Raw genomic sequence first — 17,883 nt, forward strand, 5'->3', positions numbered from 1 at the left:
ATTTAAATTTTGTTTTTAAAATTTAATATTAATAATTAATTGTTGTTGGTAAAACTTGACAGACTCTAACTTGGTTCCTATATTTTTCCTATTCTTTATCGTTCATCACCGTTATTAGAGAAACCATGATTCGAGGTGGGAGCACTACAGCTCAAAACTCGATTCGCTCTCCTTTGAGTGGTACGAAATGGTGTGGGTGCGGCTAATATGCAACCGGCTAATCCACCATCTGATTTGGAACCACACATTGCGACCATCACCAAGCTTCGTGAACCTAAGAAAAAGCATATAATTAGCCACGAAAGAAGCATCACAAGTGTTGCTTCTAAGAACACAGCTTGTGACTGTGTGAACTTGTTGATTTTGTCAAAGACAGAGTGTCTCAAAGAAGCCGAGAGCATAGTAGTCAACACTAAAATTTGTGGTTATGCTCGAACTTGAAGAAAAAAATGTGCAACTTTTTGCAATGTTGTTCAGAACATAGGCAGACACGCATGCACACAAGCTGTCATTGTAGGTGATTGAATTTGCAGGGCATGACGCCATTAAAGGAGGTTCAAGAATTTTGAGATTTGAGATCTATCTATCTACCTACCCTTTTGTAAGGATGAGCTTTTTATTATTTGGTATCTAAATTGAAAAAAACCATAAAAAACTTGAATTTAAGTGAAAGATTGTGTTTTAAGAGCTGTACAAGATGTCTCTGGTACGGGTTGAGAGATGGATCGGGAACCTGCGGGTCGAGGCGGATGCCGGATCACTTGACTGGGGCGATGGGGGGAGGTACCTGCAAAGACACTCCGACGCTTAAGTCAGAATGGATCTGAGAGGTATAAGGTCTGCGGAATGAATGAATACCTGGAGGGACCTGGGTCCTCTATTTATAGGTGATGGAGAATATCTTATCTTATCTTATTTAGCTAAGATAAGGGAGACGTTTGAATTCGAAAGTCGGTTAGGAATCTGAGAGTGCCATTTTCGGGCCTTCTAGAAGTGGGGAACGGGTCGGACCCGGGGAACCGGTGTTGGGTTCGGTCTTGGATCCGGGATGGTGGGCCGGATCCGTAACAGTTGCCCCCGCAGCGGGGGAGCGAACAAGTTCGGTCTGTCGCTGAAAGGCGCGATGCTTGACCGTGAGCTTCAGTTTGTCTCGGGAGTTCGTTTGTTTTTTGGAGGGAGATCGGTGTCTCGGCTCCGGTTTCGCTGAAGGCTCGTCTGACCGTTTTTTGGTTTGACGTGACTCCTCCGATTCTGCCGTGTCTGTTGCGTTCTTCGAGATTTTATTAGCTTCTTTTTTCGAAGGAGGGTCATTAAATGTGAAGGGACGCTTTTCCTCTTCTGCCCCTACTAGCTTTAACTGCGCCTAGGGGCAATTGTGTCTTTTCGCCCCTCTCTTTGAAACCGTTTTGGATTTTTATTTCAGTTCCCTCGCTCGTTTCCCTTTCTTTTTCCTTTTTCCATTCTCTTCTGAAGAATTTCCATCTGAACAAAAAGTCTCCTCCTTTCTCTGTGGTCTTTCATTTTTTGGTTTTTGCTTGCTGCTTCTGCTTTTCGAGCTTTCTCAAGTGTTCTTTCTGCATTTCCAGGTTAGCACGTTTCGCTTATTCTTTCCTGTTATTTTGTGAATGCCGCTCTGTCTTTTGCCATGCATTGTTCTGCCTGTTTTTAGTTTTGCGTTGAACTAGTCTCTTTTGGGGGGGGGGTGGTTGTTTGAGTTTTTGGAGGGGTCGAGCACCGCCGTATTCATTTGGTGATGGCGGTGTACCGCCGCGTTGGTTTGGTAGTGGTGTGTAGGTTTCTGTCTTGCTTCTGTCTAGGGTTAGCAGGCTGATGGTGGTGCTCCTCCCTGTTTTAGGTATGCAACGGCGGAGAAATGAGGGTGTGGGAGCTCCAGTAGCCCCTTCCAGGGGCGTTCCCAATCGTTATGGTTGGGTGACTAGTGATGTATGGGGCGTTCCGTCGCGGATGACGGAGGGCGACCTTCAACGGCTCCGTGATCAGGGGGCCATCTGCGGTGGTGGTGATGAGGAGGGGCGGTATGAGCTCGTCCTCCCGGATGCCGACGAGCGCGTTTGTTACTTGAATCTGCATTCCCCCACCGTTCCGGATTGGATGTGGGTTTATGAGTCGATGTTCACTCGGCTCGGCGTGCGACTCCCCTTCTCGCCGTTTGTTCAGGATCTATTGAGTCGGTGTTCCGTGGCGCCATCTCAACTTCACTCGAACAGCTGGGCTGCTGTGCGGTCGTTTGAGTTGGTGTGCCGGTATCTCGACCTTCCGGCTTCCGTTCCTGTTTTTCTTTTTCTTTTCTTATGCACTCTCCCGACTAAGGAGGGGAAGCATAAGAAGGGGTATATGTCTTTCCGTGCTCAGCCTCATCGCCGTATTTTTGGCTTATTTGAGGATTCTTTTCATGATTTTAAGTGGGAGTATTTTAAGGTGCGTCCTGTCCAGGGGCACCATCCATTCTGGCTGTCGCCGGAGGGCGTACGTCGGTTTCCGACATACTGGAATTTCCAAGCTGGCCCGTCGGTTCTAACTAAATTCACCTACGATGGTTTGTCCCAGGAGGATAAGGACGTTGCCAACGTTTTGTGGCATTTGTTTGGTGAGCGTCCGTTGAATCCTCGGGACGTTATGGGGGATCCCGAGGCTTGTCGGGCGTATATTGGTGTGTGCCTTGTCTTCTTTTCCCGATTTTATATGTTCTATTTTTCTCTTTTTTGTAACTTTGTTTTGTTATTTTTTATTTCTTTCAATTGAGATGGCTGGTGGGCTGACTTCTCTGGCTAGGTTGAAGGCGGCGATCGGCCGGGAGGAGGGATCCTCGTCTCCTTCTACCCCTGTCTCCAATCCTGCCGTGGAATCTCAACCGGTTTCTCAGGAGGTGATTTCCTCGGCTGCACGGGCCGAGGTTCAAGTTTCCCCTGGCCCTGCGAACTCTCCTGAGGTTGTGGTGGTGTCGGCTGCTGAGGCTTCTCGGAAGAGAAGGAGGCCTGAGGACCCGAGCAGCAAGACTTTTGAGGAGGTTTTGGTGCCTAGTGTGATGGATCGTCATTTTGATGCCCCGGGTTTCATTGATCAGCATTTGATGCCTGGTACGGAGCCTTATTTTGATGGCTGTGATGTCTCGTTCCAGGCCAGTTCTCGGGACTTCGTGACCGTTAAGCCGTTCGAGCTTGTACGCTCCTTTCCCGATTGCAGCTTTGATTCTGTATGGTCCCTCCCAGTTGGGGGCGAGTTTCCCTTCTCTCGGGGTTGGGGGACCGATGTCGTTTCGTCGTAGGACGAGGTCATCTGTCATGAATTCTCGCCGAATGACTCCGTTGTTGTATCTTAGGCTGATTCTTTGTTTTAGGGCTAGTTCCCTGAGATGGGCTACGCTTCTTATTTCATCAGTGAGGTCTCGTTCTGCTTCTTCGTCGTTGCCCCCGATTGTTCTTCGCAGACTTGGGTCGCCGATTTCAACTGGGATGACAGCTTCCGTGCCGTAGGTTAGTCGAAAGGGGGTTTCCCCGGTAGCTGTCTGGGGGGTCGTGCGGTACGACCATAAGACCGATCCGAGTTCGTCCGCCTATAGCCCTTTGGCTTCGTCGAGTCGTTTCTTGAGGCCTTTGACTATTATTTTGTTTGCTGATTCCACTTGCCCGTTTGTTTGGGGGTGTTCTACCGAGCTAAAGCGGTGGGATATGCGTAGTCCGCTTAGGAATTCCTTGAATTTTGTGTCGGCGAACTGGGTTCCGTTGTCCGAGATGACGATCTCGGGGATCCCGAACCGGGTAATGATTTGTCGCCAGAGGAATTTTCGACATTAGGTCGCGGTGATAGAGGCTAGTGGCTCGGCCTCGATCCATTTGGTGAAATAGTCTATGGCGACGATGAGATATCGGAGTTGGCCTAGTGCCGTGGGAAAAGGTCCGACAAGGTCGATCCCCCAGGTGTCGAATGGCCGTTCTGCCGATATAATGCTGAGCTGGTGCGGGGCGGCTTGGTGGATGTTGGCGTGCCTTTGGCATTTGTCGCAGTTTTTCACTAGTTGTACGGAGTCCCGGATGATCGTGGGCCAGAAGTAGCCGGCACGGATGACTTTTTGGGCAAGGGTTTTGCCTCCGATGTGGTGTCCGCAACAGCCTTCATGGATTTCGCGGAGTATGTATTCCGTGTTCCCGGGCTCGACGCATTTGAGCAGGGGTTGCGAGAGTCCACGTTTGTATAGTTGTCCCGCGACGACCGTATAGCCGGCGGCCCTCCTTTTTATTCGTTTTTCCTCTTTGGGGTCTTCGGGCAGTGTTCTGTTGAGGAGGTACTGTAGGATGGGGTAGGTCCAAGACTTGTGGTGGGAGTGCGTCAGGTGGGTGTCGGCTGTTAGGGATACGGACGGTGTTTTGACGACCTCCTGAATTAGCGATTTGTTGTCGTGTCCTGGTTTGGTGCTGGCAAGTTTAGAGAGGAGGTCGGCTCTGGCGTTTCTTTCCCTGGGGACGTGCTGTATGGTTACCTGGTCGAATTCTTCTTTTAGTTTGTTGACTTTGGCGAGGTATTGTTGTAGCAGGGGATCTCGCGTTTGGTAGTCTCCGTTGATTTGGGAACTGACTACTTGTGAATCCGTGTTGATTTCCAGGACCTTTGCCCCGACTTCGCTGGCTAGGGTTAGTCCTGCCAGGAGGGCCTCGTATTCTGCTTGGTTGTTTGAGACCGGGAAATCGTATCGGACTGATTGTTCGATTACGACGCCGTTTTGGCTTTCCAGAATGACTCCGGCGCCTCCGGAAGTGACGTTCGAGGAGCCGTCGACGTGTAGTTTCCATGACTCGGGAGGGGTGTTTCCCGGTGTCATCTCGGCGATGAAGTCGGCCATGGCCTGTGCTTTGATCGCGTACCGGGGTGGGACTTGATGTCGAATTGGGATATTTCGACGGACCATGCTAGCATTCTTCCCGCTAGGTCGGGCTTCTGTAGTACCTGTTTAACTGCTTGGTCGGTTCGAACCGTTATGGGGTGGGCTTGGAAATATTTCCGCAGGCGTCGGGATGCCGTGAGGAGGGCGAAGGCTAGTTTTTCTAGGCGCGAGTAGCGGGTCTCTGCGTCTTGTAGGACTTTGCTTGTGAAATATATAGGTTTTTGCTCTTTTTTCTTGTTTTCTCGGATGAGTGCCGCCGCGAGTGCTTCTTCCGTTATGGAGAGGTATAAGTACAGGGTTTCCCCTATTTGGGGTTTGGCGAGAATTGGTGGTTCCGCCAGGGTTTTCTTGAAGTGTTGGAATGCCGCTTCGCACTCTTCTTTCCACATGAAGGGGGCTCCTTTCTTCATTAATTTGAAGAAGGGGATTGCTTTTTGGGCTGATGCTCCGAGAAAACGAGATAGGGCTGTTAGTCGGCCGGTGAGCTTCTGAACGTCGCGTAGGTTTTTTGGGCTCGTCATCTCGAGGATGGCACGACATTTCTCCGGGTTGGCTTCAACTCTGCGTTGTGTAATCATGAAGCTGAGGAACTTCCCTGCCTCCATTCCGAAGGCGCACTTTGTTGGGTTGAGTCGCATTTGGTGCCTTCTTAGGGTGTCCATTATGACCTTAAGGTCGCTGATGAGTTGTTCGTCACGTCTTGTCGGGCGTCTAGGTCGGCTAGGAATATCCCGGCTGCGTCGCGGGATTTTTTCCGTAAAGCCAGGCTGGTGTTGTCGCATTCTGCCGCGACTTCCCGATCTCCATGGATGGTCCCGATGGAGTCGTCCTTCGCTACGAACTTCATAAGGAGGTACTTGGTAAAGATGATGGCCGAAAAGTCATTGATCGTCTTTTTTCCGAGGATGACGTTGTAGGCAGTGGAGTCTTTTAGGACCACGAATTCGGCTAGGATTGTCCTCCTCTTGTCACCGGTTCCTATGGTGAGGGGGAGTGTGATGGAGCCTTCCGGTTTGAGGAAGTTGTCCCCGAGTCCCGTGACACCGTTGCGGTGCGTCTGGAGATTTTCGTCGCGGAGCCCAAGCTTGTCGAAGGCCCCTCGAAAGAGGATGTTGGAATCTGCGCCGGTGTCTACTAGTATTCTTCGGACTAGTCCGGTTCCGATTCTCGCCGAGATCACGAAGGGTGCGTCTTCGGCTGCGGTGCCGTGCTGGCAATCTTCGGGTAGGAAGGTTATTGCTTTGTCGGTCACGGGAGTTGGGGCTTGATTTCTGACGGCCATTACCTTGAGGTCTTTTTTTATCGTGGATTTTGACTTGCATGGTGCATCTTTGCCCGTGATGACGTTTACTATGATGGTCGGGTCTTCCTCTGGACTTTTTCTAGGGGGTTGCTTTTGGGTTCTCGGGTTACGTCCTTCTTTCTCCGGTGACCTGTCTCTCTCCACGTGTCTTGGTTCTCTGATGATTTTGGCGAATTCTGGGAGTTTGCCGTCTCGTATGGCTTGTTCAAGGGCGTCTTTAAGGTCGAAACAATCTTGTGTTTTGTGACCGTAACCTCGGTGGTATTCGCAGTAGAGGGTTTTGTTGCCTCCTGTCCTTTCCTTGAGTTGTCGGGCTTTCGGAATGATGCCTCGATCTGCTATTTGGTGGTATATCTCGGTGATTGGTGCAGTTAGGGGCGTGTAATTAGAGAATTTGCCTATTCTCGGTGGCCGGCTGGTCGGCCGAAGGTGGTCTCGTTGATTCTCTTTGGGTGTTGGGTTATGGTGAGAAGCCAAATTGCCGCGTTGGGTGTTGCCGTGCTGCCGTTTGTTGGCCGCGACGACCTGGCTGACTTCTTCGTCGTTGATGTAGTCTTTGGCGACGTTTTGGATCTCATGCATGGTCCATACCGGTCTGGTGGTGAGGTGTTTGCGAAAATCTTCGTTCATTAGCCCATTGGTCAGGCAAAGGCTTGCGACTGAATCCGTGAGTCCATCGACCGTTAGGCATTCGTCGTTGAAGCGGTCGAGGTATTTTCTTGTGGATTCGTCTTGTTTTTGTGTGACCCCAAGCAAGCTGATAGGGTGTTTGGCTTTAGTGATCCTAGTAGTGAACTGAGCCATAAATTTTCGTGTAATGTCGTGGAAAGTGGCTATGGATCCGTTTGGGAGGGCGTTGAACCATTTGATCGCTGGCCCGGCGAGGGTTACCGGGAAGGCTCTGCATCGGACCGCATGCGCTTGGTTTCTCGGTGTCGCCGATCTTCGTCTGAGTTGTGCTAACAACTCAGATCTCGGGAAGTGCTACGATTGTGCCTTTTGCTGTATCGCCGTTCTGGCGATTTCTCTCGTCTATGGTCGCGCGAGGTGCTGCGACCGTTTCTCGTATCATGTCGCCGAGTCGGTGACCTGCCGCGACGAGATCTTGACCGGGAAGTCGCATGGCTTCCGTGTTCGTTATGGAGTTTGTTTTTGGTGGTCAATTTGCCTTCGAGCTCTTGGACCCGGAGGCAGAGATCTTGGATGATTTGAGCTGCTTTGTCTCCCGTGTTTTCGGGGTATCGTGAACATACAATCGTTTGTGTGGTGGATAGCGCTCATTATCCTAGCTTGGTTTGTGACCTCTTGATGTTCGGGAGTCGGATTTCTTGGTCGAGAGTTCTCCCGACTTGAGGAGGCTTCTTCCAGTACGTCCCCCATTTCGATTTAGTCGGCGCAGGTCCCCACAGACGGCGCCAATGTACAAGATGTCTCTGGTACGGGTTGAGAGATGGATCGGGAACCTGCGGGTCGAGGCGGATGCCGGATCACTTGACTGGGGTGATGGGGGGAGGTACCTGCAAAGACACTCCAACGCTTAAGTCAGAATGGATCTGAGAGGTATAAGGTCTGCGGAATGAATGAATACCTGGAGGGACCTGGGTCCTCTATTTATAGGTGATGGAGAATATCTTATCTTATCTTATTTGGCTAAGATAAGGGAGACGTTTGAATTCGAAAGTCGGTTAGGAATCTGAGAGTGCCGTTTTTGGGCCTTCTAGAAGTGGGGAACGGGTCGGACCCGGGGAACCAGTGTTGGGTTCGGTCTTGGATCCGGGATGGTGGGCCGGATCCGTAACAAGAGCAAAAACTGAAAAGGGGTTCATGATGATGATGAAAAGATTGCGTTTTTATAGTTTGGTTGCTGCAACTGAATAATTATTTAAACAGAATATAACCGAAGCTAATGAATGTGTCTGTTTTTGTGTTCGCTGAAATGAAAACAAGCATTCAAGCAACAAGGTGTGGTGGTGAGAGAAAGGAAGAAGAAGTAGGAGAAAAAGAAGTAGTTAGGGTGCGTGAATCTCATAAACCAAGATGAAGATTTACTCGAATTAAAACTCAATTGGAGTTGTCTATATAAGACATCTTCGCCTTCGGCAACCTCTCAAAAGGGGAATCAAATACAGTTAACTATAATTTTTTATCATGAAAAATTTAAACGCTAATAAATATAATCACAAAGACATACATTAATTTAATATTTATTAAAAATTAGGTTTGTTCAGTAAAATTACTAAAAATATTTAATATTATCTAACAAATTACTAATTTGAGTAGTGTTATCAAACTAATTTATTTTTCTGAACAAAGTTATTCTACAACTTTTATTGTAAGAAATCGTAGTTTATTAAGAATGTTACATAAATGTATGGAAATAGAATCCATTATTCTTTGATATCAACACTGGACTAGGCTGATAATTGACAAATTCATCCATTTTTCAAACGAAAACATAGTTTTCTTTTTCTGAGCGTAATATCAACCAGCACGCACGTAAAGTGCGAGTTATTAATTGGCGGTTCCCTTTACATTTTTGTTTCATTTAAAACACATGTATTACTCTGCTCCAAATGATAAGCAAAGTAATTAAGTTAAAGTAATGAGGAGAGTGATTACTGATTATAATTGTAGGTCTCTGTAGTATCGCTTGATCCAACTTGCTATGATCTTTATCTCTTTTTCCCTCACATGTGTGAGCCACTTTGGATCTTCCTTAGTTGAGTACCTTAGGTCTACGTGATGAGCTCCTGTATGAATGTGTTCACATAACATAATAAGAATAATGTTACATAGTTAATAAATATTATTTTTAATCAATATTTTGATTCCAATAATTTCTCATATAATAATTACAAAAATATTTGATAACAAAAAAAATTAACTAAAAATAATCATAATTTACTTTATTTAATATTCATTAATTATTATGACAATTAATAAATATTAAATAAAATAAATTTTAACTATTTTTTTATCTCTCTAGCATTACTAAATTAATTAACGCCCCAATTAATAGAGCTTAGAGAGGAAAGGGGAAAATTAAATTTACCTTCTTTTGCAACTATGGCTACTAAAGTTTTTGATATACTCTTTAATACCCTGTAACATAAACACATAGTTGTTAACTTGTTATAGGTTAAATGCGATTGAATACATAGTGAAAATAATTATAAGTAAAACAACAACAATAATAAAATTTTATTTTATTAAATAGAGTTAGTTACATAAATAATCGATAATGCTAAAAAGATAAAAAAAAGTCAAAATTTATTTTATTTAATATTCATTAAATAATAATTAAAAAATTTTAGATAAGTCAAATTTTGAATGTTTTTAACTAATTTTTTTGTTATTAAATGTTTTCGGATCAAATAATATTATTGAGTTTTATCATGTATTAATATCTACCGTAAAATTATTTTCAGGTAAATTTCTTTTGACTATCTTATATATAATATTTTGGATCTTTGGTAGCGTTTGTTTGCTAATATAAAGTTAAAATGATGTTGAAGTAAGAATGATAAGAAAAAAGAAATTATTCAGTCCAATAAAAATTTTTATAAAAAAGAGAGAGTACCTGAGAAAAAAAGAGAAAGAAAAAGAACGTAGAGATAGAAAAAGAGCATGGAGTAAAAAAAAGTACTTTCTAAGAACAACGCAAAATAGAAAAATTAAGAAGGGGTAACAGTGGAATAATAAAAAATAGCACCATGGACAAAAAAGAAAAAAAATTCATAAAAACGTCCGTGTCTCTCTTCCAAATCCGTGTCCATCATTGTCCTCCGTAAAAGAGTGGACACAAAAGGATTAAAAACTGTCCTGGAGACAATATGTTCAGTGTCCATGTCTTTGCTTCCAAACGCTTTTTAAGAATGTGCTGTCCATGTCTCCGTGTCGTGTCTCCGAAAACAAACGCTACCTTTGTGTACTATTTGCTCTCTATCTATTTTTTATCTCATCTACTCTCCTATTAATTGGATGTTCTCTCGATTCTTTTTCTATAAATTTTACAATTTTTTACGAAGAATGCTAGGGATTAGCAACTTTTGTGATTTATAGCTATCAAATAGCCATCAAAATGGTTTTAATGGTGTGAGATTGGTGTGAGATTTCATCCAATGACTCACTTTGTTTTACTGGTTACATGCTGACCAGTACAGATAAATGTTATACGTACCCTCCACCGCTCCAAGGGTCTCTTAAACCGTTAAAGAAGATAATGTTGCTGGCGGATCTTTTCAAAACTTGGTGAATATGCTGCAGAGAAACGTTATTGACGAAAAATCAATAAACATTAAGGGGAGCTAAGCATGCAGGGAATAATTTAATGTAGTAGTTAATTAAAAATATACTGACATAGCCGCCAAACTCAGTGGTGATCCAATGGGGTCTAGGAGTTGTATTGTAATAGAATTGGCAGGAATCGGATCTACTTTTGTATGACCATTCAGATTCAGGGAACATGCTTTCCTTCCTCACACCAAGAGGCATAATCATCTCTGAACAAGCCTGTTTCATTTTTAATTGGAAACAGAGCAACAATAACATTTCGAAATTGGATTTGCGATATCTTCTCCAGAAAAGTTAATAACCAATGACGGTACGTTGTTGCATCACTCTGCTACAAAAAGATGTGCTCTTGTCCATATTAAATTAATTGGGTCATTTATTTATCAGAATTTTGTGTTTGGACTCGGTTTTTGGGGCCTTCCAAGTGCTCAATGGCAAGTATTATGAGATATAGTTATGACACCAAAAAGAGACAGTCTAATGTTAGGGAGATTCTTATTATGAAAAATGTGTTTTTCCCACTTCATATTGATATCGATCACATAATATATAAAAATTAAAAACAGAAGAATATAACAAAATGTTATATCTGTGCTTAAAAAACATTATGATGTATAAATATATTTTCTATGGAGGAAAATAAAAGTTCTCCTAATGTTTTATGTACCTAACTTTGGTATCGATGCCAATTTTAAAAGAGAAGGAATTGAGAGAAGATTAGAAAAATAATGACACCAATAGACTTAATATTCAAAAGAGAAATTTTAAGTGTAATATTTTTTTTCTTACTCTTAAACTAATACTATTCTATTTGTTTTTTTATTTTCTTTTATGTTAAAAGTGTGAGCCTTCTACCATTTTCCATGTTCAAAATAATCCTTAAAAATTTACACATACTGCATTGGGTCTCTTAAAATATTCAAGGACATAATTTGGTCATTAAAAAATATTAGCACGAGTCAAGTTAGTCATTTTATTAATTTGTTAATGTCCTATGAATATGTCACTGATGTTTGTTGATGCGTGAGATAAAATTTACTATGTGTTATATTTTTAAAATATTGTGTGATATTTAAACTGATATGTCAATTGAAAGTTATCAGAAAAACTAATTAACCCATATTAATATATCTTAGAAGAAACAATTTAACTCACATTGATATTTCTCAAAAATCGAATGAAAGTATTAAATTTTCTAAACTAAATTGTCTCATCCGTATTTTTTTTAATCCTATTCAAATATTAACCCTTATTTATTATACACATATTAGTATTCATTTGGAATTGTGGTTTCAAATTTTATAAACGTTAAATCTAACTATTTTTTTGTAAGTGTTATAAATCTCATCACTATGAACTTAACTTGGAAAAATAATGAGGAAGAAAAATAAAGTTGGTACTAAAAATTAAAAATAAACTTTTTATATAGAAAAGTCTCAAGATACATTTTTCATATATGTACCATTTTTAAGAGTTCAATGTTGTGATTGTTTTTGTTAGAAACAAGAGAGTAATCCGAAGAGTATATTATTGAGTATGTTGAAAGGTACGATACATAGGGATATATATATAGGTGCTAGAAGAATTATAGTAATAAAAGCATATAATTCTATCGTTAATATACAGATATTTTATATAAATGTAAATGATATTAACTGATCTAAATTGATTTTAATTTATTCTCTAATGTCCCCCTTTAAACTTAAGTAGGAGTTAAGGATACCATCTTGAATTTGGATACTAGAGTCCGAAAACGAGTAGGATGATGAACTTTCATAAAGATATCAGCAATCTGATCCAAAATTCCAACAGCGACGAGGCGAACAACATCAATAATGAGACTTTGCAGGACAAACTAACAATCAATCTCAATGTGTTTGGTGCGTTCATGAAACACATCATTATGCGCAATCTGAATAGCACTGCGATTGTCACAAAAGACATCGGTTGGGGATGATTGAGGAGCACCCAAATCTGCAAGAAGCCAACGAATCGAGACAACCTCAGCACTGGTGTCAGCAAGAGCATGGTATTCAGCTTCTGTGTTTGATCGAGCAGTGAACGTTTGATTTTTAGCTCGCCAAGAAATGAGAGCATCGCCAAGAAACAAACAATAACTAGTAGTAGAACGACGATCAATGGGATTACCAACCCAATCAGCATCTGAGTACGTTTGAAGGAACAAAGATGAATGGGCAGAAAAATAAAGGCCATGAAATAGGGTGCCTTTGATGTAGCAAAGAATGCAAAGAACTGCCACATAGTGAGTAGTACGAGGAGCTAACAAGAACTGGCTGAGTACATGAACTGGATAGGTGATGTATGGTCAGGTGACAGTCAAATAGACGAGACCTCCAACTAACTATCGATAAAGAGTAGGATTATCCAAAATAGTGGTATCCATAGGGATAATTTTAACATTAGGCTCAAGGGGAGTAGACTCAATGCGACTATCTGTAATTCCGGCGTGAGCAAGAAGATTTGAAGCATACTTAGCTTGAAAGAGATAGATGCCATCATCTGTGGATATGACTTTGAGACCAAGAAAATAACTAAGAGAACTAAGATCTTTCATCTCAAAAGTACGGTGAAGGGAGGCTTTGAGATCAAAGATACCATCAACATCATCACCAGTAATGATCATGTTATCAACATGCAAAAGCAGAAGAACAACTCCACGTTCACTTTTATGAATAAAGAGAGCATTCTCACGAGGGCTGCAAGTGAAATCGAAATTGCATATAATGGTGCTGAACTTGTCAAACCATTCATGAGGAGCTTGCAAAAGAGACAGAGTTTGCTAGAAGGACAAGGATAACCCAAAGGTGGTTTCATATAGACCTTCTTTCTCAAATCTCCATTAAGAAATGCATTCTTCACGTCCATCTAAATGAGAGACCAATTTTTGACCACAGCAATGGCAAGAAGAGCTCGAACATATGTGAGACGAGCAACCGGAGTAAAAGTCTCTTCATAGTCAATACCATACTTTTACATACAATCTTGAGCAACCAATCATGCCTTATAATGGTCAATAGAACCATCAGAGCGAGTCTTGATCTTGTATACCTATCTACTTCCCACAACTTCCTTATTAGAAGGATCAACCAAATCTCAAGTGTGTTCTTTTTCAAGTGTCTGAATTTCTTCCTGTATTGCTTGCTGCCAATTTAGATTTGTGGAGGCTTCTCTGAATGAATTAGGTTCATATTAGTAGAAAAATAATGATAATCAAGAAGATAAGGAGGTGGATGTCTTATCCTAGAAGAACGAGTGGAAGGAGGAGGCATGACGGTATAAGCAAGATCGTCGGCCGGTCTGGAATCATCGGGATATGGAGAAGGCGAAAGAGTAGGCGGCTGTAGAGGGTCATCACTAGAAAAAAGATCAACATTGGGGTTAGTGAAAAAGGGTGACTGAGTAGGAGGAATGGACTCAAAAGAGAAGAACCGAGAAAATATATGATGCTCCTAGAAGACAACATGACGAGATATACGAATACGTCTAGAGAGAGGATCCCAACAACGATAACCCTTGTGTTCAGTGCCATAAACCAAACAAAAAACACATGCGAGCCCGAGGTTCAAGTTTATTATGTTCATGAGGCTGAAGAAGAACAAAACAAACACAATAAAAAATTCGAAGAAAACTGTAATCTGGAGAGGTATGATAAAGACGCTCAAAGGGAGTAACGTTACCAAGAACAAAAGAAGAAAGTCTATTGATAACATGAACATCAGTAAGAACAGCTTCACCCCAAGTACGCTCAGGATACGAAGAAGAAAGAATCATTGCACGAATAGATTCAAAAATGTGACGGTGTTTGCATTCAGCTCGTCCATTTTGTTGAGACGTACAAGACTACCAGGGCAAGAAAACTCAGACAAAGTACCCTGTTCTACAAAAAAGGTTAAAAGGTTAAAAGTTTGGAATCACGATATTCCATAGTATTATCGCGTCGAAAAACCTTAATAACCTTGGAAAACTAAGTTTTAATCATAGTGCCAAAGTTAATATAAATTTGAGGTAGCTCATGGCGATTAGTCCTCAAATAAACCTAAGCGTGAATAATCATCAATGAAAATGACAAAGTATTGAGCTCCTTCCATAGAAGCGGTGGGAGTGGGGTCCCAAACATCAGAGTGGATAAGATTAAAAGGAGAGCAAGCAAGAGATGAATTATTGTGAAAAGATAAAGCAGGTTGTTTGGCAGTTTGACAAAAAATGAAATTAAAAGACTCATTAATATCCTTACCCAAAACACCTTGAGACACAAGAGGACACAATTTTTCTAAGGAGCTGTGGGCAAGACATTGATGTCATAAGTGAAGAGTAGATGGAAAAGAAGTAGCATAGAGATTTGGCACATGAGGAATATGAAGATTCTCGAGTTCAAACAATCTTCCGACCTTACGTCCAGTCCCGATTATTTGTCCCGTCTGACGATCCTGTACACGACAACCAGAAATGAAAAGATTGACATCAAAATCGAGATCAACAAGTTGACCAATAGAAATAAGGTTAAAGTTCAATTTGAAAATATAATAAGTATCAGGGAGATTAAAGTTGAATGGGAAATAGAAACCTTGTGTGTTGCATGCAAGAGGAAACCATTAGCAGTATTGACAGAAGGTGCATTTGTAGTGGTAGAGAAAGACGAGAAAAGATGACACAAAGGAGACATGTGATTAAAGCAACCGAAGTCAAAATACCATTTAGAATTACCTGGAGGAGTCAAAAAAGTAGCAGGAGTATTACCAGAAAGGGAGAGAAGATGCTTAAGAAGAGACGCAATATCAGATAGAGAGACAGGAGAAGGGTTGTAAGGAGCAAATGTGGTAGATTCAGTAGTAGCAGCAACAGCAGAAGCAGACACATTCATGGAGAAGTTGGGATGAGAATGATACTTGAGGTGATCAAGACGTGGTGGGCAAGTAGGACAGGTAGTAATCAAATGTCCCGAGAGCTTGCAGTAGTGGCAGAACAGTTGTGGACAATTGTAGCTAATGTGACCTTTCTGTGGCAGCAAAAGCATCCGAATTTTCCATAATAGTAGATATAAAGATCACAGAAAGGAGAGAAAACTGCAAATTCAGGGTCGAAAACAAAAAAACAGATGGCAGAATTGGAAAGAGCTCACAAAAAAATCTTAGAAAGTGTCCCACTATCTGACACGTAAGCTACCACGTCAGATTCCACGTGAACAACCACGTTAGCAGGAAAGGTGACACGTGACGATAGTTGGGTGGAGAAGGGAAGGCACGTCAACGTTGAGTCAGCGAGGGTGGCGTGCGGGTCGCGAAGTGGTCCAGATCGGGTCAACTGTAGGCGCATGTTGCTAGAGGCGCTGCTTCTGCAACACATGACACTCTTTGGACCATTTGATCATTGCTGAAGATCAAACGGTGCTGGAGATGTTTGGAGAAGGAAAACGATGGAAGCAGACAACGATCTTGCGACGACGCGTGGTGGCGCATCCGGCTGTTTCCGTCAATGGGTTTGGGCTCATTGAACTCGCGACGACAAGACCAAGACGGTGGTAATGGCGGTGATGAACCAAAAGGTTGAGAAAGGATCGAAAAAACGAGGTCAAAGAACACTTCGGGGTGAGAAAAATAAAGGGATTATGAACGAATATCATGGAAAAAAAAAGAACCTATGCTCTTGATACCATGTTAGAAATAAGGGAATAATCCGAAGAATGTATTATTGAATATGTTAAAAGGTACAATAGATAGGAGTATATATAGGTACTAGAAAAATGAAACTAATAAAAGCATTTTAAATATATACTCATAATAGAATTAGAAGAGGAAAAATAGAAAGAAAGGAGGTTAGGTAGTACCTGCCATTGCCATCCCCCGAGATCATGGGGATCAGAATGATCATCCAAGTCGAAGCAAGTGGCAGAGCCGCTGTAGTTGTAATATATATTCGCTGCTGCGTACAGCTTCTCAAATGCTGATCTCTTCTTTTCCTTCTCTATTGCCTCGCACATCTACGCGCCACAATTCCAACTCAAACCACTCTTTTCACATTAACTAACATCTTCTCCCTCATTATTCCTCTCTTTTCTTTTTTACACTAAAAGTTAATTATTTATATAAAATATATATTTATATATAAATATATAATAACTAATTTTTTTGTAGATTCCAAAATTGATTATGAATATATGTATTTTTAATATTAAAACAAATTTCCAACAAGATAACATTAATATTTTTTTTAAATAAATAATATCAATATTTTGTTTGCACAAGATCAGATCGTCTAATGAGTGGCATTTTTTTTAACAAAAAATGTAGATATCCATTTTCTTTGTCATTATTAGCAATAATATCAATAATGAAGAATGAGTATTTCGTGCATCACACACCACACATCTAAAAGTGTCTTACTACTAAATAAGTTGAATTTCCCAATCTCAACAAAGTTGATAGTTAGATTATTTAAGAGAAAATGACTCTTCATCCTTCTACGAAATGCTTAAATAATACTTTTAATATTTTAACATGTTACAAAAAATTAATTTTAAAATGTTCATGTATTTCATGATTAATGATATAATATTAAAATAAATGAAATTTAATACATTTTATTTTCTAAATATTTTTTATTAATCATGAAGTATATAAAAAATTTTAAATTAAATATTTTTGTTATTGAGGAATATTTTATTCAAATAGACTGAAATGTGTATTGGTAGTCTTGTAGAAAAAGAAAACGTACGTTTCAGAAATAGAAAGAAAGAGAGCAACATTTAGATATCTCAGAGTGTCATTTTTTTTAATGCTTTTGAGTATGTAATTGAATAATTGATTAATAAGTGTGCGTATTAATTGATTAAATCAAATAAGCTCAGCTTACTCTAACTAATTTCCAATTTCANGAAAAATTAGCTTTCCTTATTAAACTTTAATAATAATTAATGTTTTGAGAGTTATAGCAAAAGCACCTTTCTGATTGGATAAGCTGGCAAGGGATTCATAAAATTGGAAGGTGTGGGGTAATCTGTCATCGCTGTATATGTCCACGCCGATTGAAGCCAACCTTCCAGAAAATCTGAGCTATAATTCCTGTAATAATAATGATAAATAAATAAATAAATACTCCATTATTAAATTAGTTATTCAGTTGAATTTAATAATATGATTATGATTATTAGAAATAATGGTGCTCTCACTTGCATAATCTGAATGATTTCTGCAGCAGCTTCAATCCTTTATCCGTCTTTCCCGCATCCTCTATTTGTTTCCAAGAACTTTTTATGACGTTATAACAGTTCTCACCCTCACTCTATAATATATGCCACAAATTAAACAAACAAAAATTAGTATTTCTTAATGATAAAATCTAACAACTAACATTTTTATTAAAATTTAGT

General features: G+C 40.9%; 1 protein-coding gene across 5 annotated transcripts in view; it reads right to left on the minus strand.

Moving 5' to 3' along the window:
- The window catches only part of LOC107604685 (lysosomal Pro-X carboxypeptidase), a 10,993-nt gene continuing 1,643 nt past the window's right edge, over window positions 8,534–17,883 (minus strand). Inside the window, exons 4-10 of one of the 5 annotated variants that reach the window (XM_016306332.2) lie at window positions 17,683–17,795; window positions 17,455–17,575; window positions 16,342–16,494; window positions 10,563–10,715; window positions 10,384–10,463; window positions 9,256–9,305; window positions 8,534–8,953 (exon numbers count right to left, since the gene is read on the minus strand). In XM_016306332.2, the coding sequence (XP_016161818.1) occupies window positions 8,826–8,953; window positions 9,256–9,305; window positions 10,384–10,463; window positions 10,563–10,715; window positions 16,342–16,494; window positions 17,455–17,575; window positions 17,683–17,795 (798 nt within the window). In that variant the 3' untranslated portion in view covers window positions 8,534–8,825. Of the gene's footprint in view, window positions 8,954–9,255; window positions 9,306–10,383; window positions 10,464–10,562; window positions 10,716–12,138; window positions 12,471–14,123; window positions 14,945–16,341; window positions 16,495–17,454; window positions 17,576–17,682; window positions 17,796–17,883 lie in introns of those variants that run through there. The other 4 variants (XM_016306334.1, XM_016306333.2, XM_021104590.1 and 1 more) reach the window with 4 other exon arrangements.

This window comes from Arachis ipaensis, chromosome B06 (assembly GCF_000816755.2).
Source record: "Arachis ipaensis cultivar K30076 chromosome B06, Araip1.1, whole genome shotgun sequence".
NCBI classification, from domain to species: domain Eukaryota; kingdom Viridiplantae; phylum Streptophyta; class Magnoliopsida; order Fabales; family Fabaceae; genus Arachis; species Arachis ipaensis.